At 48.4% G+C, this 21,991-nt stretch overlaps 1 protein-coding gene across 2 annotated transcripts in view; it reads left to right on the top strand.

The window, feature by feature from the left end:
- The window catches only part of Msh5 (mutS homolog 5), a 23,280-nt gene extending 1,550 nt beyond the window's left edge, over nucleotides 1-21,730 (top strand). Inside the window, exons 4-25 of one of the 2 annotated variants that reach the window (XM_008821509.2) lie at nucleotides 1,171-1,251; nucleotides 1,382-1,444; nucleotides 2,113-2,234; nucleotides 2,403-2,512; nucleotides 2,744-2,779; nucleotides 3,544-3,626; nucleotides 4,190-4,235; nucleotides 10,366-10,504; nucleotides 10,629-10,691; nucleotides 15,791-15,919; nucleotides 16,167-16,239; nucleotides 17,476-17,585; nucleotides 18,017-18,097; nucleotides 18,819-18,906; nucleotides 19,091-19,280; nucleotides 19,387-19,513; nucleotides 19,885-20,034; nucleotides 20,355-20,429; nucleotides 20,597-20,740; nucleotides 20,854-20,991; nucleotides 21,106-21,179; nucleotides 21,496-21,730. In XM_008821509.2, coding sequence (XP_008819731.1) covers nucleotides 1,171-1,251; nucleotides 1,382-1,444; nucleotides 2,113-2,234; nucleotides 2,403-2,512; nucleotides 2,744-2,779; nucleotides 3,544-3,626; nucleotides 4,190-4,235; nucleotides 10,366-10,504; nucleotides 10,629-10,691; nucleotides 15,791-15,919; nucleotides 16,167-16,239; nucleotides 17,476-17,585; nucleotides 18,017-18,097; nucleotides 18,819-18,906; nucleotides 19,091-19,280; nucleotides 19,387-19,513; nucleotides 19,885-20,034; nucleotides 20,355-20,429; nucleotides 20,597-20,740; nucleotides 20,854-20,991; nucleotides 21,106-21,179; nucleotides 21,496-21,607 — 2,234 coding nt within the window. In that variant the 3' untranslated portion in view covers nucleotides 21,608-21,730. Of the gene's footprint in view, nucleotides 1-1,170; nucleotides 1,252-1,381; nucleotides 1,445-2,112; nucleotides 2,235-2,402; nucleotides 2,513-2,743; nucleotides 2,780-3,543; nucleotides 3,627-4,189; nucleotides 4,236-10,365; nucleotides 10,505-10,628; nucleotides 10,692-15,747; nucleotides 15,920-16,166; nucleotides 16,240-17,475; nucleotides 17,586-18,016; nucleotides 18,098-18,818; nucleotides 18,907-19,090; nucleotides 19,281-19,386; nucleotides 19,514-19,884; nucleotides 20,035-20,354; nucleotides 20,430-20,596; nucleotides 20,741-20,853; nucleotides 20,992-21,105; nucleotides 21,180-21,495 lie in introns of both variants that reach the window. The other variant, XM_029557882.1, reaches the window with a different exon arrangement.
- The last annotated feature ends 261 nt before the right edge of the window (nucleotides 21,731-21,991 follow it).

The following is a 21,991-nucleotide window of genomic DNA, read 5'->3' as shown; positions in this document are numbered from 1 at the left end:
TTGAGACAGGGTCTCCCTGTAACCCCAGTTGCCCTAGAACTCACTATGTAGACCAGGCTGGCCTTGAACTCACAAAGATCCACCTGCCTCTGCCTCCCAAGTGCTGGGACTAAAGGCGTGTGCCACCACGCCCAGCTTTTTTTTTTTTCTTTTTTTAATGTATATGAGTGTTACGCCTGCACGTATGTGAGTGTACCTGTGTTGTGCAGTGCCAAGGAGGACAGAAGAGGACATCAGATTCCCTGAAACTGGAGTTAAGGACAGTTGTTAGCTGCCATGGGGGTGCTGGGATTTGAACCCAGGTCCTCTGTAAAAACAGTCAGTGCTCTTAACTGCTGAGCCATCTATCTCACGAGCCCCCCAGCTCAGTCTTTTAATTAAATTTATTTTTATTTTCATTTTTTAAAATATTCTTTATTTTTAGCCAGGTATGGTGGCACACTCCTTTAATCCCAGCACTTGGGAGGCAGAGGCAGATGGATCTTTGTGAGTTCGAGGCCAGCCTGGTCTATATAGTGAGTTCCAGGACAGCTGGAGCTACAGGGAGACCCTGTCTCCAAAAGACCAAAAAAAAATTCTTTTTTAAAATTTTGTGTGTACGAGTATATTGCTTGTATGTATGTAAGTGCACCTGTGTACAATACCTATGGAAGTCATAAAGGGGTGTGTGATCCCCTATAACTGGAGTTACGGTTGTTAGTCATCATGTGGATTATGGGACTTAAACCTGGGTCTAAGAGTAACCAGTGCTCTTAACTTTGAAGCCATTGCTCCAGCCCCGACTTATTTTTATTTTATGTGTATGAGTGTTCTGTCGGTATGTATGTAAGTGCACCTGTGTTGTGCAATGCCTGCAGAGGCTGGAAGAGGGCATCAGAGCCCCTGAAACTGGAGTTACGGACAGTTGTTAGCCACCATGTAGGTGCTGGGTACTGAACTCATGTCCTCTACAAGAGCTGTCAATACTCTTAACCACTGAGCTCTCTCTCCAGCCCCAGTCTAACTACTGAGAAAAGAAGTCTCATTCCTGACTATACATCCAATGTACAGTGTACTCCCTAACTCCTAGAGGACAAATTCTTGAGGAGAGACAGACGCAAGTAGATGGCTACCAGCTCCTCTTGGAGTGTAGATATCCTTTGACTCATTGGTCTTTCTTCTCTTTCCAAGTTCTGGATGAAGTCAGTCCCCAGACTGTTGTTACAAGTGCCAAACAGGATGAGAATATGACTCAGTTTCTAGGGAAGCTTGGTAAGGACTGTGTAAAGGAGGGAAGAGGGGACAGGACAAGGTGTGGGAAATATCAGGAGCTAGAATTGGATGGGGGGGCAGTGGCAGGGCTGAGGCATGAGAATGATGCCCTCTCTCTGTCTCCCCACAGCCTCCCAGGAGCACAGAGAGACAAAAAGACCTGAAATCATATTTTTACCAAGCATGGATTTTGGTACCTCCGTTTTGCTTTTCCAGCTCCTATCCTAGAGGTCCTACCCTGCCTCTTAATTTTACCCCATTATCAGAGAACCACCCCCATCAGCCTGTTCTTACCTGAAACCTTCCTCTGCCCTAATACCAGTCCTCCTAAGATCTCTCCTGCTCCCTATCCTTTAATAAGTCCATAGCTTATTGTGAAGCCTTGGGTTAGTGTGTTCAGGATGAAGGCCTCCCCTGAGAAAAAGGAGCAGTGACACTTTTAAAACAGTTTTGAGGATCTGGGCAAGGTAACACACCTTTAGTCCCAGCACTCAGGAGGCAGAGGCAGGTGGATCTCTGTGAATTCAAGGCCAGCTTGGTCTACATAGTGAGTTCCAGGTCAGCTAGGGCTACAGGGACACCCTGTCTCAAAAAAATGTATTATTTTTAATTGTGTGTATGTGTGAGGTGGTGAGGGATGTATATTTGAGTGGCCAGAGGCCTTGAATCTCCTGGTGCTGGAGTTATAGGAGGTTATGAGCTGCCTGAAGTGGGTGCTGGGAATTGAACCTAGGTCCTCTGTAAGAGCAGTGTGCAGTCTTAACCACTGAGCATCTCTCCAGCTCCTCAATATCATTTGTTTCTGTTGAATTGGGGTGATAAAATTGAGCTACAAGACCTTTCCCTTGCTACCCAAAACAGGTCCAGAGATAAGCAAACAGCGTCTCCTTTCTGGAAACTACACCTTCATCCCTCAGTCCATGACTGCCTCTGAGAAAGTCCTCTTCCTTTCCTCCATTGTTCCCTTTGACTGCCTCCTCACGGTGAGCTGGGCCTTGGGGACGAGGGCTGTTGGAGAAAGGTACAAGCCCCCAGTCCTAGGGCTAAGTTGTATAGTGTACTGCCCCAGCCCTACAAAATGATTTGACCTGGTGTTGTCCAGTTTCTGGGACGCTGGGCTTCATCCATTTCCACTGCTAATCCCCTCCCAGGTCCGGGCACTTGGAGGACTGCTCAAGTTCCTGAGTCGAAGAAGAATTGGTGTTGAACTGGAAGACCCTAATGTCAGCGTCCCTATCCTGGGCTTTAAGAAATTTGTGTTGTAGGTCATTCAACCAAAGTAAAGTGGGATTGGGTCTAAGAAATAAGTCAGTTGCTGGGATGCAGAACAGTGAGTGAAGTGTGCTAGGATACACGTGAGAACCTAGGGGACTGGGGTGCTCTGGGGAGACTGGGAGAGCGTGCAGAGAGGGGGAGCCAAGGGAGTGGAGCTTTGGCATGAACTCCCATACCCCAGCCACCTCCCCTTTGGCTTCTTGTTCTCTGTCCTCAGGACCCATCTGGTGAGCATAGATCAAGACACTTACAGGTGAGGAGGTGGAGGCAGGCTGCTGCCCTGGAGAGAAGAATTAAGCTTAGTGCTCTAATAATCCTAAGGAGGCTCTAGTTTCTCTAATCCTGGGGCTATTAAGATGTCTCTTCCTGAAGGAAAGGAAGGGGCGAGGGGAGTGAGAGGAAGGAACAGAAAGACACAGAGATATCATTCTCTCCCTTCCTTCCCCTTCCCCTTCAGTTTCCCTTTTCTTCTTTTATTGAAGTGTGCGGGATGGAACCCAGGGGCTGGTGCCTGCTAGGCAAGCATTCTACCGAGTGACACCTCCAGCCCATCACTCTTTTCTAAAGAAAAGTGAGGAATAAACTTTGCATCAAGATGATGAAGAGGATGTTCTCAATCCTGTTTCTTTTTCAGTTTCCAATTCCCTTTCCCATTAAAAAAACAAAACAAAAACAAAAAAACAAAAACAACAAAAAAAAAAAACAACCATTGCTGGGGTTAGGGAGATGGATGGCTCAGTGGGTAAGAGCACTTGCTGCCTGAGTTTGGATCCCACACACCCATATCAAAAAGCATTTGTGCTGGGAGGGGCAGAGACAGGAGGATTGCTGACTGTCAGCCTAGCTGAAAAATGGACAGGTTCAGGTTAGTGAGAGACCCTGTCTCAAGAGAATAAGGCACAGAGAGAGGACACCCAATGTCCTCCTCTGGCCTCCACATGCATGCATATGGGCTTATTCACTTGCATACAAGTACGTACATACATGAATATACCCCCCCCCATTTCTCTCTGACAGTGTTCTACAGATTTTTAAGAGCGAGTCTCATCCCTCAGTGTACAAAGTGGCCAGTGGACTAAAGGAAGGGCTCAGCCTCTTTGGTAGGTATGCCCCATTTCTCACCCCACACTACAGAAGCCTGCTAGAAAAGCGTTGACTGTAGATACGTCCAGTACCTCTCTTCATGTGTTATTGCCATGTGTCTCTTTGTGCCCACTCTGAGCTTGAGCATCTCTCCATACTCTGTGGTCATACATGTCGTTATCCCATCAGCTGTGACCTTACCAATTCTGTGTCTTCTCTGGATCTGTATGAATGTGTCTCATAATTGTACCTAGTAGGGGTATTTAGGAGAGTTACTTGACAACTTTGATTTGCATAGTCTGTCTGATTCCTCTAGCTTTCTGGTATAGGGACATGGCTCTAAGTGTCCAATCGCTCACTAGGCTGAATCTACATTTCACATGTGTGTTGGGCTCTCTGTGAGCCTTAGCTAGAGCTATACTTTCCTGGCTTAGTGTCCATTCCTTCTATCATCTCCAGGGATGGTAACCCTGGCTCCACTCTGGACAGCCACAAGGCTTTGGCTGCCTTTGTGTCCAAACATGGACCCCCAGGCTAGCCTACCTTATAACAAGTTTACTCCCTATGCATCCCCCCACAGGAATCCTGAACAGATGCCGCTGCAAGTGGGGAGAGAAGCTGCTCAGGTGAGCTTGTCTCAGATGTGCATGTGTGTCTACACAAATGCAAGAGTTGTCTACACACTAAGTACTGATGCCTACTAATAGTCTATAGACTGCTACATCATTTCATCTGGAAGTAAAACCGTTGCCCATTCATAACCCCATGTAGCAGCTAGTATTATCCTCACTTATGTATGTCTATACAAATACATACCACTGATGGTATAGACTTGCAGATAGATACAAGCAGCAGAAACTTCACCGTAAAGCACTAATATAGCACAAAGTCTTATTTATATACCACTTTAGAGGCTGGGGGTGTTATGTGAGTCCCTGAGTTCCAGCCTCAGCACAGCAAAACAAGGAACAAAACAAAAATCTAAACAATAACAAAACCAGCCACACCACACCTCAAAAACTCTGAACTGTTGGAGCTGGAGAGATGGCTCAGCAGTTAAAGCACTGGATGCTTTTTCAGAAGACCCGGATTTAATTCCCAGAACCCACATGGCAGCTAACAACCATCTGTGACTCCAATTCCAAGGGATATGGGCATTGCATGACATGGTGAAATGTTCACAGTGAGAAAGGTGCTTACTATGCAAGTGTGAGGACCTGGGCTTTGATCCCCAGCACCCATGTAAAGCCAAATTGTAATCCCTGAATTGGGAAGATGGAGCGCTAGGTTCAGTGAGAGATGGTCTCAAAAAATAAGGTGGAGAGCAAGTGAGAAAGACACTGTGACTTCCACCTACACATGTACGTACGTGCATGCACACCAGCACAGATGTACCCCCTACAAACGTATACATAGACACACACACAAAAATGAAGCTATTCAAGCAGGGTGTAGTGGCACATGTCCCTTGTAATCCCAACACCTGGGAGGCTGAGGCAGAAGGATCAGGAGCTGGGCCAACTTGGGCTACATGAGACCCCATCTTAAAGAACAACAGAGCTACTCACCGCTATCTCCCAAGTTTGTGTCTCCAGTTCTGAACTCCATGTATGGCATGGCAACTGCAAACCATCGCCCGCACTTCCCTGAGTACCTAACCTCAGAACACCCAGGCATTTTCCTCTTCTTTCTAGTTAGTGGCTTGCAGCAGTGGAACAGCTCAGGATATGGACCTCGGATGGACACTTCTCCTTCACCTCTCTGTACTCATTTACCACTAGTGCTACTACTCTCGGGGACGCTCTCCCCACCATCCCTTCCTCCCTGTCTCTGTTGTTCTGATCCTGGCTGTCATTGTTTCTAATTGGAAGCATTCCATTTACCTCCAAATTGGTCTCTACCTCTAATGTCTCTTTTTTTCCAATTCTATTTATTTATTTATTTATTTATTTATCGTCTTTTTGAGACAGGGTCTCCCTGTAGCTCTAGCTGTCCTGGAACTTACTATGTAGACCAGGCTGGCCTTGAACTCACAGAGATCCGCCTGCTTCTGCCTCCTGAGTGCTGGGATTAAAGGAATGTGCCACCACACCCAGCTCTTTTTTTATTTTTAATTTTTGCTTTTTTGAGACAGGGTCTACCTGCAGCCCCAGCTGGCCTGAAGTTTTCAATATAGACCAGGCTGGCCTTGATCTCTGAGATCTGCCTGCTTCTGCCTCCCGAGTGCTAGGATTACAGGTGTGTGCCACCACACTCATCTTGCTTATAATTTGTTTTCAGAGCACTTTCTAATGTCTAGTATTCATTATTCTAAAACACCTGCCATCTTGACACAGCTCAGCATGTGACTTTGTGTAGAGTGTCTTGCTTACATGTATGTAAATGTACCATGTGCATGTAGTGTCCTCAGAAGCCAGAAGAAGGTGTTGTATCTCCCCTGGAACTGGAGGTTGGGGCAGTTGTCAACCACCATGTGGTGCTAGGAAAACAATGCAGGTCCCTCTGCAAGAGCAGCCAGTGCTCTCAACCACTGAGCAGCTCTCCAGCCCCAGCTTTCCCCTTTTGTTTCAGTCTAGGATCCCAAACCAAGGGAATGATTTCACCAACAGTGGGTGAGTCCTCCCACATCAGAGAGCATAGTTAAGATAATCCTGTCTGGGGCTCAGCTCAATGAGCACTGGCTGCTCTTACAGAGGACCCGGGCTCAAATCCCAGCACCCACGTGGCAGCTAACAACTGTCCCTAACTCCTGTTCCAGGGGATCAGACACCCTCTTCTGGCTTCCTTGGGCACTGCATGACATGGGAGCACTTACATCCATGCAGGCAATACACACATACACGTAAAATAAAAAGTTTAAAAAAGATCCCTCATGGACATTTTCGGGGCCCTTTTCCCAGATGACTTTAGATTGTCTCAAGTTGACAAAATTAATCATCATGTTTGCATTTGATCTAGTTTATTTTTTTGAGACAAGGTCTTCCTGTACCCCTAGCTGGCCTAGAACTCACTATGTAAACCAGGTTGACCTCTATTCATAAAATCCTGCTACCTTTGTCTCCTGAGTGCTGGGCTTAAAGGCGAGCACCGCCACACCAGCCGGAACCTCAGTTTTAATCTGTAGGCTCACATTCTCAGACACCTTGAAAACCCTTTTCTATTGGCTCTGCTCTTTATTCTGGTTATTTCTGTTCACTTGCTATGTGTGCAAACACATCATGCCTGTGTTGATTATTTTTCCCTCTGGAAGGTCGTTTGTTCTTTGTTCTTCTCTGTCAAAATTTTATCTCCTCTTCCAGGGTCAAACGAACTCTGTTTTTGGTGGCGCTCCCACTGGAACACGTTAGGAGGCGGATATAGACTGTCCTGTGCACACATGGTACTTGTTTATGTTTTACAAATGGACTGTCACCTCAGGTTAGAATTAGCTAGTGAATCAGCTGCAGTGTATCTGTGAGCTCTTGTGTCACCTGTCACCTCACTGTCAGCACCTGACTGTAGGTAAAGCACTAGTGGGTGATGTAACCACTTGGCTACATCACTTTCAAAACCAGAGGTGAGACATTGTGAGATGACAGGCTGACAGGCCTTTCCTCACCAATCCTTCTGCAATCTGTGCCTTCTGGGGGCTAATTTACGGTAATCTCTGAGGTCATCTCCAGGTAATTGGCAGAGTAATTTAATTACTCTTCCTTGGTTCATCCAGTATAAATCTCTCATTTCAACTAGTGTTGGAAGGGAATCTTTTTTGCTCTTTAAAAAAAAAAAATTTGCCAGGTGTGGTGGCGCACACCTTTAATCCCAGCACTCAGGAGGCAGAGGCAGTTGGATCTCTGAGTTCAAGGCCAGCCTGGTCTACATAGTGAGTTCCAGGACAGCTGGGGCTACAGAGAGACCCTGTCTCAAAAAGACCAAAAAAAATTATTTTTATGTGTGTGTTTTGCCTGCATATATGTATGTGCACCACTTGCATGTGATGCCCCACAGAGGCCAGAGAGGATGTCAGATCCCTGGAACTGGAGTTATGATGGTTGTAGCTGCCATGTGGGTGCTGGGAATCGAATCTAGGTCCTCTGGAAGAACAGCATGTGTGCTTAACCACTGTGCCATCTCTCCAGGCCCTTTGTTTTTCTGTGTTGTTTTTAGACAAGGTCTCACTATGTAGCCCAGATGGTCCTGAAACTCACCAAGTTGGCCTCAAACTTCTGGTAATCCTCCTGTCTCTGTCTCCAGGTGCTAGAATTATAAGAATGGGCTACCATGTCCAGCTTGGATGGAAAGAATTCTCCATGGAGAAGAGTCCTAGATTAAAGATAGGGAGAACCACTGCTGGAACATAGCTGTAGTCTCAGCAATTGGGAGGATGAGGCAGGAGATTATCAGGAATTTGAGACTGCCTGAGCTACATGGCAAGATCCTGTATGAAGACGAAAAAGGGGGGCGGGCTATGGAGTTGGTTTGGTGGTTAAGAGCACTGGCTGCTCTTGAGGAGGATCTGGATTCCGTTCCCAGCACCACATAGTGGCTCACACCCAATACTCCAGTTCCATGCCCTCTTTTGACCTCTTTGGGCATTGCATGCAATTGGTGCACTTACATGCAGGCAAAACACACACATAAATTATTTTTTATTTTTTATTTTTTGTCTTTTTGAAGCAGGGTCTCCCTGTAGCCCCAGCTGTCCTGGAACTCACTATGTAGACCAGGCTGGCCTTGAACTCACAGAGATCCGCCTGCCTCTGCCTCCCAAGTGCTGGGACTACAGGCGTGTGGCACCATGCCTGGCACACATAAATTTTTTATAAAGGAAGAAAAAGCCCTGTTTGGTGGCCCACACCTTTAATCCCAGCACTTGGGAGGCAGAGGCAGGTGGATCTCTATGACTTTGAGATCAGTCTGGTCTACATAGTTCCAGGTCAGCTGGGGCTGCAGAGAGACTGTCTCAAAACCAGAAATCAAGCATAATAGCACAAACCTGTAACCCCAGCACTTGGCAGGCTGTGGCACAAGGAATGTATCAAGTTTGATACACTGCAGGACTGTTGTAAAACATAAATAAAAATGGGGGTGGTGGCACTGGAGAGATGCCTCGGGCGAAGAGCTCTTGCTACTCTTCTAGAGGACCTGAGTTTGGTTCCTAGTACCCACGTCAGGGTGGCTCACAACCACCTGTAATTCTAGTTCCAGGAAATTCAATAGCCTCTTCTGGCCTCCTTGGGCACCTGCACAAACATGGCATACACCTCACACAGATACAAACACGACACTTAATTTTTTTTAAGTGAGGGCTGAGGATGTAGCTCCGTTGGTAGAGTGTGTGCCAAGCATATGTGAGGCCCTGGGTTCAATCCTCAACACCACTTAAAGCAGACATGTAATCCAGGAGATGGAGGGGGAAGACCAGAAGTTCAAGGTCATCCTCAACTAAATAGTGAATTTGAGGCAAGCCTCAAAGAAAACAAACACAACAGATGGGAGATGGGGAAGAATGCAGATTTACCATATGAATACAGAGGGCATAGAATCATGACCTGAATGATGAACTATAGACCCCTGTGGCTTCAAGCTGATAGGCCTGATGATCGGTGGGTAAACTGCTACAGGACTATGAGATGAGGAGCTGAGTTCGAATCTCCAGAATCCATGTAAAGCTGGGAGGAAGGAATGGAGGGAGGAAGGAAAGAGTTGTAGGCTAAGGGCTGTCGAGATGGCTCTGTAGATAAAAATGCTTGTGCAAACCTAGCAAACTGAGTTTGATGCCCAGAGCCCTCGTATAGGTAGAAGAACAGAACCAACTTCACAGAGTTGTCCTCTGATATCCAATGAGTGTCGTAGTGTGAGTGTATGTGTGCATGCACACAAAATTGTAGGCTGTGAGTGGACCTGGTGGCCCACACCTGCAGCCATAGCACTTAGGAGGTAAAGGTAAGAGATTCAGGAGTTCAAGGCCAGCCTAGCAAGTCTGAGGCCACATGAGCTATTTGAGACCCTGCCTTAAAAAGAAAATCTCGGGCCAGGCACGGTGGCACACACCTTTAATCCCAGCACTTGGGAGGCAGAGGCAGGCAGATCTCTGTGAGTTCAAGGCCAGCCTGGTCTACATAGTGAGTTCCAGGACAGCTGGGGCTACAGGGAGACCCTGCTTCAAAAAGACAAAAAAAATCTGAGCCTGGGGGTGTAGCTCAGGGTACAGTGCTGGCAGAGAACATGAGAAGGCCCAAGTTCAATCCCAAGCATTGCTGAAAGAAAAGGAAAGGAGAAAAAAGGAAGAAAATGAAAGAGGAATGAGTGAAGGGATTGCAGGCTCAGCATCCACATGGGACAATTACAGATACTTTTGCAGGAAGAACATAAAAAGATGAAAGTCTGTGCTGTTTCCTCAAGATGCTTTCACAGCTACATATGGCTATGCAGACTCACTGACTCACCGTCCTGTTCAGCCATGAAGAGCTACAGTGTTGGCACACAGATACCACAACACGCTGCTCTCCCTCCACAATATTGACAAGCTCCATCATGTATCCACATGGAGTGACACATGGTCTTATTCGTCAAGCCATGATATCCAGACAGGCGTGGTCTCACACAGCAACTTCAGTAGATACATACAAACATACCCAAGCAGGGCACTGCTCTTACCAGTTCAGCCCTCATGGCAGGTTGCAGACACATACTGCCACAATCCCCAGAGACTTCCATCAAAACCCAGATGACAGCACAGATGTTCTAATCTTCCCATCTCAACCTTCCCTCAAGGCTGTGGTTCACACGTCCAACCCATGAACTAAGGGAACTCAATTCCCGTCTGGACGTCATTCAGTTTTTTCTGCTGCCTCAGAATCTGGACATGGCTCAGATGCTGCATCGCCTCTTGAGCCACATCAGGAACGTGCCCGTGAGCTCAGGGGGGGAGCAGGGAGGTGGGGAAGGAGGCTGAGGGCTGAAACTGGACTTCAAGTTTCTTGGGGGGTGTCAGGTGGTAGAGGGAAAATAGCGACTGTCGCTTTGTCTGCCTTTAGCTGATTCTGAAACGCATGAAATTGGCCAGTACTAAGGTCAGGGACTGGCAGGTTCTCTACAAGGTAAGGGCTCCTTTTATAAGAAAAATAGATTTATTGAGTTTTAATTATTTGTATGTTTCTGTGTCTGTGTATGTGTATGTACATGTGAGTGTACGTGCCTGTAGAGGTCGAGGTGTCAGATCCCTGTGGAGCTGGAGTTACAGGCAGTTGTAAAGCGCCTGAAGTAGATGATGGGAACAGAACTCAGGTCCCTTGCAAGAATAGTAACTTAACCATTGAGCCATCCCTTCAAACTCCAGGCCTCCATTTTTTTTGAGTCAAGGTCTCACTATGTAGCCTGGGTTGGCCACAAACTTAGGATCCTCCTACCTCTTCCTCCTGATTGTTGTGGTTATAGGCTTCCCTTCTTGATCCTGGCAATCCTAGTTGGGCTTCTTAGCTCTGTTCCAGACCCTCTTCACCCTGGACACCCTGTCAAACTTTATCCCACTTTTAAAAAATTTTATGTTGTGGAAAATATTAAAAATATAGAGAATAGCTGGGTGTGGTGGCACACACCTTTAGTCCCAGCACTCGGGAGGCTGAGGCAGGTGAATCTCTGTGAGTTCTGGGCCAGCCTGGTCTATATAGTGAGTTCCAGGCCAGCTGGGGCTACAGGGGAGACCCTGTCACAAAAAAAATAGAGATACGCCGGGAATGGTGGTGCATGCCTTTAATCCCAGCACTCGGGAGGCACAGGCAAGCGGATCTCTGTGAGTTCGAGGCCAGCCTGGTCTACATAGTTCCAGGACAGCTGGGGCGACAGGGAGACCCTGTCTCAAAAAGACAAAAAAAAAAAAAAAAAAAAAAAAAAAAGACTAATGTAATCACTGCCCTTGTATACCACGCAGCCTCAGTGCTTTTACGCAGGGCAGCTTTCATCATCTTTATCTCTAGCCATTAATTATTTCATCCATAATATTTCAGTTATTTCTTTAAAAATAGGCACTGATGCCAGCAGCTTAGCTGCAGAGCTGTAACTTCACCCCTGTATCCTTCTGCCTGTCCCCACCAGCATTGCCTTTCTGCCAGTGGCGGCAGGTCGGTGCCCTGGTTTTGTCCTCAGCACTGCAGAAAAGGGAAGAGGAAACAAAAGATTTGGGGGGAATGGAAATTGTTTCTTTTCATCCTCACGAAGGACGTGTAGCTAATCTGCCATGTACTGGTCATCCTGTCAATGTGCTCTGTGTAATGCACTTTTAGTATGGTCATTTATTTCATTCCACTTTTCATATTTTGGAACTTCCTTTAAAGTTTTTAATTTATAATTATGTAAAATAGTTGCACAGCTCCAAAGCTGTGTCATCCAGACAAAAGACACTTTATTAATGTAGCTTCTGTCTCTGTTCCCTCACCACGAATATAAAACATTTCATGTTTTTGAATTTTAATATTTATCTTTCTAATTTTCTAATTTCTGAAGTAATTTAAGATTTAAAAATTATGCCAGGCATGGTGGCGCACACCTTTAATCCCAGCACTCAGGAGGCAGAGGCAGGTGGATCTCTGTGAGTTCAAGGCCAGCCTGGTCTGCATAGTGAGTTCCAGGACAGCTGGGGCTACAGGGAGACCCTGTCTCAAAAAGACCCCCCCCCAAAAAAAAAGTTACAAACGTTGTAGAGTTCATATAACCTTTTGCCTACCTTCCTTTAATAACATCCCACATAATCACAGAACAGCTGTCTTTTTTTTTTTCATTGCTAGGGATTGAACCTATTACCTCACACATGCTAGGCAAATCCTCTACAACTGAGCTAGATCCCTAGCCCCTCATAGTACCCTTGAACTCACAGAGATCCGCCTGCCTCTGCCTGCTGAGTGTTGGAACTAAAAGTGTATGCCACCACTCCTGGCTAAATTTTTAAAATATCTATGTACCATCTATCTATATCTGTCTGTCTATCTGTCTCTCTATCTTGAGGCAGGTCTCACTATGTAGCCCTGGCTATCCTAGAACTCACTATGTGGACTAGGCTCTCAACTTTGTGGCAATCCTCCTGCCTCTGAGGGCTCTCAAGCACTGAGGTTCATTTCTATGATTACCTTTGTAACAAGGTCTCAAAATGTAGTCTAGGCTAGCTTTGAATATACTAAGTAGAGGCCTGTCATGGTGGCACATGCCTTTAATCCCAGCACTTGGAAGGCAGAGGCAGGCAGACCTCTGTGAGTTCAAGGCCAGCCTGGTCTACATAGTGAGACCCTGTCTCAAAAAAAAAAAACAAAAATAAAAAACAAAACAACAAAAAAAGATGAAGCCCAAGCAGACCTTGAACTTGTGATACCTTTTGCCTGAGTCTCCTGAGTGCTGGTATTTCAGCCTACACCACCACACCCAGCAGAGACTTAAGGCCAGCCTGAGCTACAGAGTGAGTTAGAGGTCAACCAGGGTAACAGAGTGAGAACATATCTCAGAATAAAAAGAGGGCTGAGGTTTTAGCTTAGTGGTAGAGCATTTTCATAGCACTTGTGAGGCCCTGGGTTTACTCTCCAGGAGATGGCGGGGGGGGCCCATATTGTCTGGAAACCCAGGTTGTCTGGACGTGCTGCCCCTAACCTCCTCTCTTACCTCCTAAAGCCAAGTCGGGTTGACTACTCGCAGGTGCAGACATTTTGCTTTTTCGCTTGTAGGCACTTCTTTCCTGGTCACCTCAAAGAGTCAAATTCACCTCCACCTTTCCTCGGAAAACTGAGCCTACTGTTAGGTCGAATGGCATTGCTGGCTTTCCATTGCCTCTTTTGTCTGTAACTGACGACTTACACGGCTGTTTATATCATCTATTGATGGCAAACTTCCTTGGGAGCAATGCCAATTCTTTTTCTTAGGATGGATCCACAGTTGTCTTCATAAACATTGATTAAATGGATGAGTCCCTCCTCCAGCTAACATGTGGATGTGTATATGTTTAATTATGTATGCAAATATGCTTGTGCATTTTCACATATGATCGTGTGTATGATTGGATATGCATGCAAGTTTGTGTTTACGTCCAAACACATGCATGCATGCTCTGCTCCTCCTGCGTGGGTGACACAAACCATTAGGTGGCATTTGTGGAGATGTCGCAATGTTTGTGGTGAGCTTAGACAGGAGAAATAAAGGATAATTGCCACTTTGGTGACCAAATTGTGGAATATGTGGTCCCAGCTGCTGTCAGTCAGAAATTCTTGCTAGGGAAGGTGCCTCTTATGTGGGGCGGAGTCCGTTGTAGCAAAGCAGTAAATGTCAAACTTCTTGTGACAGAGTCACTCTGGGAGGAGGAGGAGGAGGAGGAGGAAGAGGAGGAGGAGGAGGAGGAGGAAGAGGAGGCGGCCTCTCACAGGGCTGTTCCAAGGCCTCGATTAAATGAACTCACGTGGAAATTCTGAGTACTGTGTGTCACACAAGTCAGTCAGCGCTTCCTCCTCTGAGCGTTTGTCCTGCTTGTGCCTTCACCTGACTTTTGAATCATGATTCAGAGCTAATCCATTCCCTTTTCTCTGACAAGCCTTTCCAAAGTGTTCTAGGCCATATTCTTCCCTTTCTTTTTTCTTTAAACATTTTTTAAAGTTTATGTTTATTTTATGTGCATGAGCATTTTACCTGCATGCATGTAAAGTACACCCATGTCATGCAATGTCTATGAAGGCCAGGAAAGGGCATTGGATCCCCTGGAACTGGGGTTACAGATGGTTGTGAACCACCATGTGGGTGCTGGGAACTGAACCTGGGTCCTCTGCAAGGGCAGTCAGTGTTCTTAACCCTGAGCATCTCTCCAGCCCCTCATCTTGTTTCTAAAATTCTCTAGTACTTCTCATCATTTCTACAACTTGGCTAATATATTTTTTGAAATTTTCATTCAACATATTTTGGTCATACTCACCCCTCTCTTCCCTTAACTCCTTCCAGATCCGCCCCACGTCCCTACCCATGCAAGTTTATGTTCTCTTTTTTTTTCAGTTTAATAAGCCATTGACCCCAGTTGTGCTGTGCATACACTGGGTGTGGCACCATCCACTGGGGTCTGTTTGTCCTGCATTGATTCATCTATATATGTTTCTGCTGCTTGCTTATCTTGTCTTAAGCCCTTTGACCTGTGTACTTTATATGACCCTTCCACAGAGCAACACTCCCTCAGATAGGTAGGATTCTGTCCTCAGTATAATCTATGGTTAAATCAGCTTCTTGGGTCAGTGACCCTCAAGATCAAGCCTTTGATGGATGCCGCCTTTCCTTTCTTCTGCACTCCTCCTGTCACTGCCTCCTCTTGTTCACTTCTTTCCTGGCTTAAAAAAAACACTTATCTTTGTTTGAGATAGAATCTCACTATGTAGTCCTGGCTGGCCTGGAATTCACCAAGTAGACCAGGGTGACCTCTAACTCATAGAGATCCAATGGGATTAAAGACGTACACCACATCTGGCTGGCTTTTTTTTTAAATCTCCCCCACCCCCCGCCGTGTGTGTGTGTGTGTGTGTGTGTGTGTAGGCACTTGCATGTACCATGGCTTGCATATGGAGGTCAGAGAGGACAACCTATGACAGTCTTTCATGCCACTAAGTGGGTTCTGGGGATCAAAATCAGGTTGTCAGGCTTCACAGCAGTCACCTTCACTCACTGAGCCATCCTCTGGCCCCCTTTTCCTGACTTTTCTATTCCTATTTCTCTTTTGCCCTCCTTTTGTGGCGTTTAATCTCCTCTGTCTCTGTCTCTGTCTCTGTCTGTCTCTGTCTCTGTTTCTCTCTCTTTGGCTCTGGCTCTGGCTCTCTTGCTTACTCTGGCTCTGTCTTTTGGTGCTGAGGACCAAACTCAGGGTCTCACATATGCTGGGCAAGTGCTTGGCAGGGGCTCTGTCACCCAGCTACCTGCCCACCCGACCTGGAAGTTTATATAAAACTTTACCAAAACTTGTACCACTTTCTTTTTAAACCTTCTTCATGTCCTTCCCTTACCAGACCGAGCTGACCCAGCACCCTTGTCTATCTTGATTGTCTCTGTAGTGCTGCTTAGCCTGGCAGAGCTGTACAGGTACACCCCCCTCCATACACACACAGCATCCCCACCCCGCCTGATCTCCCTCCTCCCGGTCTTTGTTCTCAGCGCCCCTGGGCGGGCCACATTCCTTGGTACCTTTCACCCGCAGACTGTGTACAGTGCCCTGGGCCTGAGGGATGCCTGCCGCTCCCTGCCCCAGTCCATCCAGCTTTTTCGGGACATCGCCCAAGAGTTTTCCGATGACCTGTACTACATTGCCAGTCTCATTGGGAAAGTGGTGAGTGGAAGGAAGAGAGGCACCTGAGGATGGAAGATGAACAGGGGTGGGGCAGCATAGGGAGGGGCTGGGGCTAGGGGATGTGGCGGGGGAGGTGCTGGAGCGTGGGAGATGTTGAGATTGGACTAAAGAAAAGGGTGGTGGGAGGAGGTGCGGAGCAGCAGACTGAAGGAGGAGTGCGGGGAACCCAGAGCAGGACAGAGATGGCGCTGCTGGGTGTGGGAAACTGGACTTATCTTCTCCTCAGGTGGACTTTGAGAGAAGTCTTGCTGAAAATCGCTTCACAGTCCTCCCCAACATAGACCCTGAGATAGATGAGAGTGAGTGTGTGGTGGGCCTGGCCCAGCCAGGGGTGTTCACAGGGAGTGAGTGGTGGATGTGGGGTGGGCCTGGCTCAACCAGGGGTGCTCACAGGCAGACAGCACAGCTGGAACACAGGGCAGCCAGAGCAGGGACTGGTCCTCTTTGTTGTTGTTTTTGTGTTGTGTTTAATTTTTTTAAATATTTTATTTATTATTTTTATGTGTATGCATGTATTGCCTGCATGTAGGTAAGTGCACCCATGTCATGCAATGCCCGTGAAGGACAGAAGAGACTGTTGGATCCCCTGGAACTGGCATTACGGACAGTTGTTAGCTGCCATGTGGGTGCTGGGATTCGAACCTGAGTCTTCTGCAAGAACAGTCAGTGTTCTTAACCGCTGAGCCGTCTCTCTAGCCTGTGTTTAATTTTTTAATTAATTTATTTTTATTTATGTGTATGAGTGTTTTGCATGCATGTATGTAAGTGCACCTGTGTGTGCAATGCCCTCAGAGGTCATTGTTCCCCCAGAACTGGAGTTAGAGACAGTTGTTAGCCGCCATGTGGGTGCTGGGAACTGAATCCAGGTCCTCTGTAAGAGCAGCCAGTGCTCTTAACCGCTGAGCATCTCTCCAGCCCTGTTTTTGTTTTTGTTTTCTGTTTGTGTTTTTGAGACAAGGTTCCACTCTGTAGCCCCAGCTAGCCTGGAACTCAGTAGGTAGAGCAGGCTGGCCTTGAACTCACAGAGCTTCACGTGCCTCTGCCTCTGAAGTGCTGGGATTTTTGAGGCAGTCTCATATACCCCAAGCTAGCCTAAAACTTAATGTGTAGTGAATGAAGACCTCAAACTCTTAATCCTCCAGCCTCCACCTCTGGAGTGTTTAGATCACAGGCATGTACCACCACACCCAGCCAATCAGACCTTTTTTTTTTTTTTTTTGACAGTCTTATGTCACCTGGCTTGGCCTTAAACTCCTAATCCTCTTGTATCTTTTTTTTTAATTTTTAAAAATTATATGTGTATGAGTGTATTGCCTGCATGTATGTGAGTGCACCTGTGTTGTGCAATGCCACGGAGGTCCAAAGAGGGCTTCAGATTCCCCTGGAACTGGAGTTAAGGACGGTTTTTAGCCGCCATGTGGGTGCTGGGAATCAAACCAGGTCCTCTGCAAGAACAGTCAGTGCTCTTAACTGCTGAGCCATCTCTCCAGCCCCCTATTTTTTTTTTAAATGCATGTATTTTTCTACCCTCCTAGAAAAACGAAGACTGATGGGTCTTCCCAGTTTCCTCACAGAAGTTGCTCAGAAGGAGCTAGAGAATCTGGACTCTTGTGTTCCCTCATGCAGTGTCATCTACATCCCTCTGGTGAGGACGGGGCGTGGGGAAGGTTCCAGGAGTTCTCTAGAGAGATATTAGACTTAAGAAGGAGAATCAGTGGGTGAGAGAGTTCATGAGCATCGAAGGGCAGGAACACCCTTCAAGGGGAGTGCAGCTACTCCTTTATCCTTGATCAAAGAACCATCCTCCTCTACTGGACAAGGTCACACATAGAGCTGTGAGGGAGGAAGGGGACACCCACCTAGCCAGCCAGAGCAGCCAAATCAACCCTGGTGTTCTGTGGTGTGACAGATGTCACAGCCAGGTCACCCTCACATCTAGGAATTCAATGTAAACCTTTTGATGGCTTTAGGTCCCTGAGAAAGGGGTGGGGGATCTGAGTGGTGTCTGGTTTCCTTTAGGGAAAGAGGGTACCCAGTAGGTTACTCCCTGATCTGTCTCCTCTTTATTCTCCCCAGATCGGCTTCCTTCTTTCCATTCCCCGCCTGTCTTCCATGTTGGAGGCCAGTGACTTTGAGGTTGAGGGACTAGACTTCATGGTAAGGCCCCTGACCTCTGGGGAGGAGGGATTGATAAGGACAATGAATCAGCACCTAAAGCAAGGCCTGACCCATCAGCGCTGCTCAATGCATGGGATCCTCTCTGAGGCTTAACCCTGAGCGTCACCAGCTCTGAGACAAAGCAGAGAAGCCGATGGGGTGCTAGGGGTGGGTTAGAAAGGCCGGAGGGCGGAGGAGGACCAAGAGATGCTAGGGGTGGGTTAGAAGGAGGAGGACCAAGAGGAGGACCAAGAGATGCTAGGGGTGGGTTAGAAAGGCTGGAGAGCGGAGGAGGACCAAGAGATGCTAGGGGTGGGTTAGAAAGGCCGGAGGGCAGAGGAGGACCAAGAGATGCTAGGGGTGGGTTAGAAAGGCTGGAGGGCGGAGGAGGACCAAGAGATGCTAGGGGTGGGTTAGAAAGGCCGGAGGGTAGAGGAGGACCAAGAGATGCTAGGGGTGGGTTAGAAAGGCCGGAGGGTAGAGGAGGACCAAGAGATGCTAGGGGTGGGTTAGAAAGGCCGGAGGGTAGAGGAGGACCAAGAGATGCTAGGGGTGGGTTAGAAAGGCCGGAGGGTAGAGGAGGACCAAGAGATGCTAGGGGTGGGTTAGAAAGGCCGGAGGGTAGAGGAGGACCAAGAGATGCTAGGGGTGGGTTAGAAAGGCCGGAGGGTGGAGGAGGACCAAGAGGTGAGATGCCTGCAGCTTTGAATCCTTGTACCAGTTTCTCTCAGAGGAGAAGCTGCACTACCGCAGTGCAAGAACCAAGGAGCTGGATGCACTGTTGGGGGACCTGCACTGCGAGATCCGGGGTGAGGACCCCAAGGCTGGGGGAGCAGGCAGCTCTAACAGGCTCCTTTTCGTTCTGCTCTCTCTCACTCCAACTCGACACCTTCCCTTCCGAATGGCTCTGAGTCTCAGACTTGCACCTGCATTCCTGTTTCCAGCTCTTTCCCTGGGATTGACCCCCAGTTCCTTTCCCTCACCCACTCCCAGACCAGGAAACCCTGTTGATGTACCAGTTGCAGTGCCAGGTGCTGGCACGGGCATCTGTCTTGACTCGAGTATTGGACCTTGCCTCCCGCCTGGATGTCCTGCTGGCTCTTGCCAGTGCAGCCCGGGAGTATGGCTACTCAAGGCCTCATTACTCTCCACAACTCCATGGGGTTCAAATCCGGAATGGCAGGTGAGGAGGGTAGAGACAGAGACAGAAGTGCCCGTAGGCTCCATTCTTCTGGTGGGGTTCCACCTTGAGCCACAGACTTTGCCAAGTGCCCCTCCACCCACCACAGGCATCCTCTGATGGAACTATGTGCGCGAACATTCGTGCCCAACTCCACAGACTGCAGTGGGGAACAAGGGAGGGTCAAAGTCATCACTGGACCCAACTCATCAGGGAAGAGTGTATACCTTAAACAGGTGAGGAGAAGCCCAACAACCTGGGCCTCTGCTATCTTCTCCACATGCCCCCATGCATGCCAGCCCGCCCAAATCCTCTGCTCTCCTGTGTCATCTACCTGAGAGAGCAAGCCATGTTCCGATAGACCTTTCCATGGCTGAAGTCCCTTGACCAACCTCTGAATAGGTATATGTCATTCCCAAGTCCGTTCACCTGTCCCTCTTCACAAATATGAAGTCAGGACGGGCAGCACAGGGAGGCAGTGTGCTCTATCCTTGTTCTGTTACATTCTGTCCCCCTCTCTTTGATCTATGACTCATGTCATCTCCTGAGTGCTACTTTACTTCAGGCCATACCACCAGGCCCCACATCCTGTCTCCTCCCCATCCAGGTAGGCTTGATCACGTTCATGGCCCTTGTGGGCAGCTTTGTACCAGCAGAAGAGGCCACAATTGGGGCTATCGATGCCATCTTCACCCGAATTCATAGCTGCGAATCCATCTCCCTTGGTCTCTCTACCTTCATGATCGACCTCAACCAGGTCAAAGGGGGCAAAATGAGGTGGGTGAGGGGAGGGGACAATGAGAAGGGAGCTGTCCCTGGAGGTGCTCAGAGCAGGAGTGTCTCTGCTCTGTCCTCTGTATTTGGGGCCAGGAGCACCCAGGTCAGAATGGAGGAAGTGATGTAAACGTTTCTGAAACTGCTCTTCATGAGGCCGTGCTGGCAAGTGAAGGCCGAGCAAAGCGTGAGCTTCGACACTGAGAGGCTTGTAGTGCGGAGGGGCGTGTGTGCGGGAGGCCTGTGCCCTGGCTGGTGGGAGCCCAGTGCGAACCAAACTCCTGTTCACCGCACGCCCAGCAGGTGGCGAAAGCGGTGAATAATGCAACGGAGCAGTCTCTGGTCCTGATGGATGAATTCGGGAAGGGGACCAACACGGTGAGGGAGAAGCAGAAGTCGAGGCCGGGGGAAGAGGAGGGGAGGGAGCACGGGACTGAGGCTGGGCCTGGGGAAAGAACGGAGATGTGTGGGCAGGAAAGGAGAGAGGGTGAGATGGGGAAGTCCAGGGCAATGCAGACGGGCCCTCATCGCTGCCCTCTGGACAGGTGGACGGGCTCGCACTTCTGGCTGCTGTGCTCCGACACTGGGTAGCGCTTGGACCCACCTGCCCCCACATCTTTGTGGCCACCAACTTCCTGAGCCTTGTTCAGCTACAGCTGCTGCCTCAAGGGCCCCTGGTGCAGTATTTGGTGAGATTATCTGGCCGGTCTCTTCCCTCTCAGTCTCCACAGGGATTGGCCAATGGGTTCAGGGCAGAAGGCAGGGTGATTGACGGCTCACTCCCCCCTTTTATTCTTTCAAGACCATGGAGACTTGTGAGGATGGGAATGACATCGTCTTCTTCTACCAGCTTTGCCAAGGTGTGGCCAATGCCAGCCACGCCTCCTACACCGCTGCCCAAGCTGGGCTTCCTGACCGACTCATTGCTCGTGGCAAAGAGGTGATGAGACCTGGTGTCCAGCCACCTGCTCCTCCTGGAGCCCTGGGCTTCTAGGCCACAGGACTTCTGACCCCGAGTTCCTCTCTTCTCCAACACACCCCCTTCTTGCGCTAGGTCTCGGACTTGATCCGCAGTGGAAAACCCATCACTCCCATAAAGGAGTTGCTAAGGAAGAACCAAATGGAGAAGTAAGTCTGTGCTCCCAAGTCTTCCCTCATCAGCTTCTTCTCCAGCCCTTCTCCTTGTACAGGGCCTTCCTCCAGCACTGTGCCCTTCACCAGCACCAAGCCAGGGTGGTGTGCTTGCCCGTGATTCCAGAGTTTAAGGCCAACATAGGAGACATAGCAAGACCTTGTCAGAAAAAAACCAACCAACCAACCTGGAACAGCAGCATCGACTTTTCTGAAATCCGTGATCTTGAGGGCCGTGGGCTTCCTGTGCACAGCCCTCCCCTCTACTTGGAAAATTGGCGACCCAGAATTTCCAGGTCTCTCTCCCCTTCAGTTGCCAGGCTTTGGTGGATAAGTTTCTAAAACTGGATTTGGAAGATCCCAGCGTGGATTTGGACGTTTTCATGAGTCAGGAGGTGCTGCCTGCTGCCACCACTATCCTCTGAGAGTCCCTCCTCTGCCTTTCCAACTACCTGAGGCCCTGATGCTGCCATGCCTCTTTCCGTTTCTCCCTTAGGCCCAGAGTTCTCAGTTTGCACAAAATTTTGTTTTACATTAGGAATAAAGTTTATTTTGGATAAAGTTACTGTTTCCTTAAGTCATGTGAAACAGGACAATAGGAATGAGCGGAAACAGGAGCATTCCACATTAAAAATGCATGACAGGGCTGGAGACAGCTCAGCGGTTAAGAGCATTGGCTGCTGTTGCAGAGGATGGGTTCAGTTCCCAGCACCCACAGGGTGGCTCCCAACCTTCAATCACTCCAGTTCCAGGGGATCCAACACACTTCTCTTGCCTCCATGGGCTCCAGCTCTCTCTCTCTCTCTTCT

This window comes from Nannospalax galili, unplaced genomic scaffold (assembly GCF_000622305.1).
Source record: "Nannospalax galili isolate Female #2095 unplaced genomic scaffold, S.galili_v1.0 scaffold948, whole genome shotgun sequence".
Taxonomy (NCBI): Eukaryota; Metazoa; Chordata; class Mammalia; order Rodentia; family Spalacidae; genus Nannospalax; species Nannospalax galili.
Note: the sequence above shows the minus strand (reverse complement) of the source record. Positions and strands in the feature narration are given on the sequence as shown.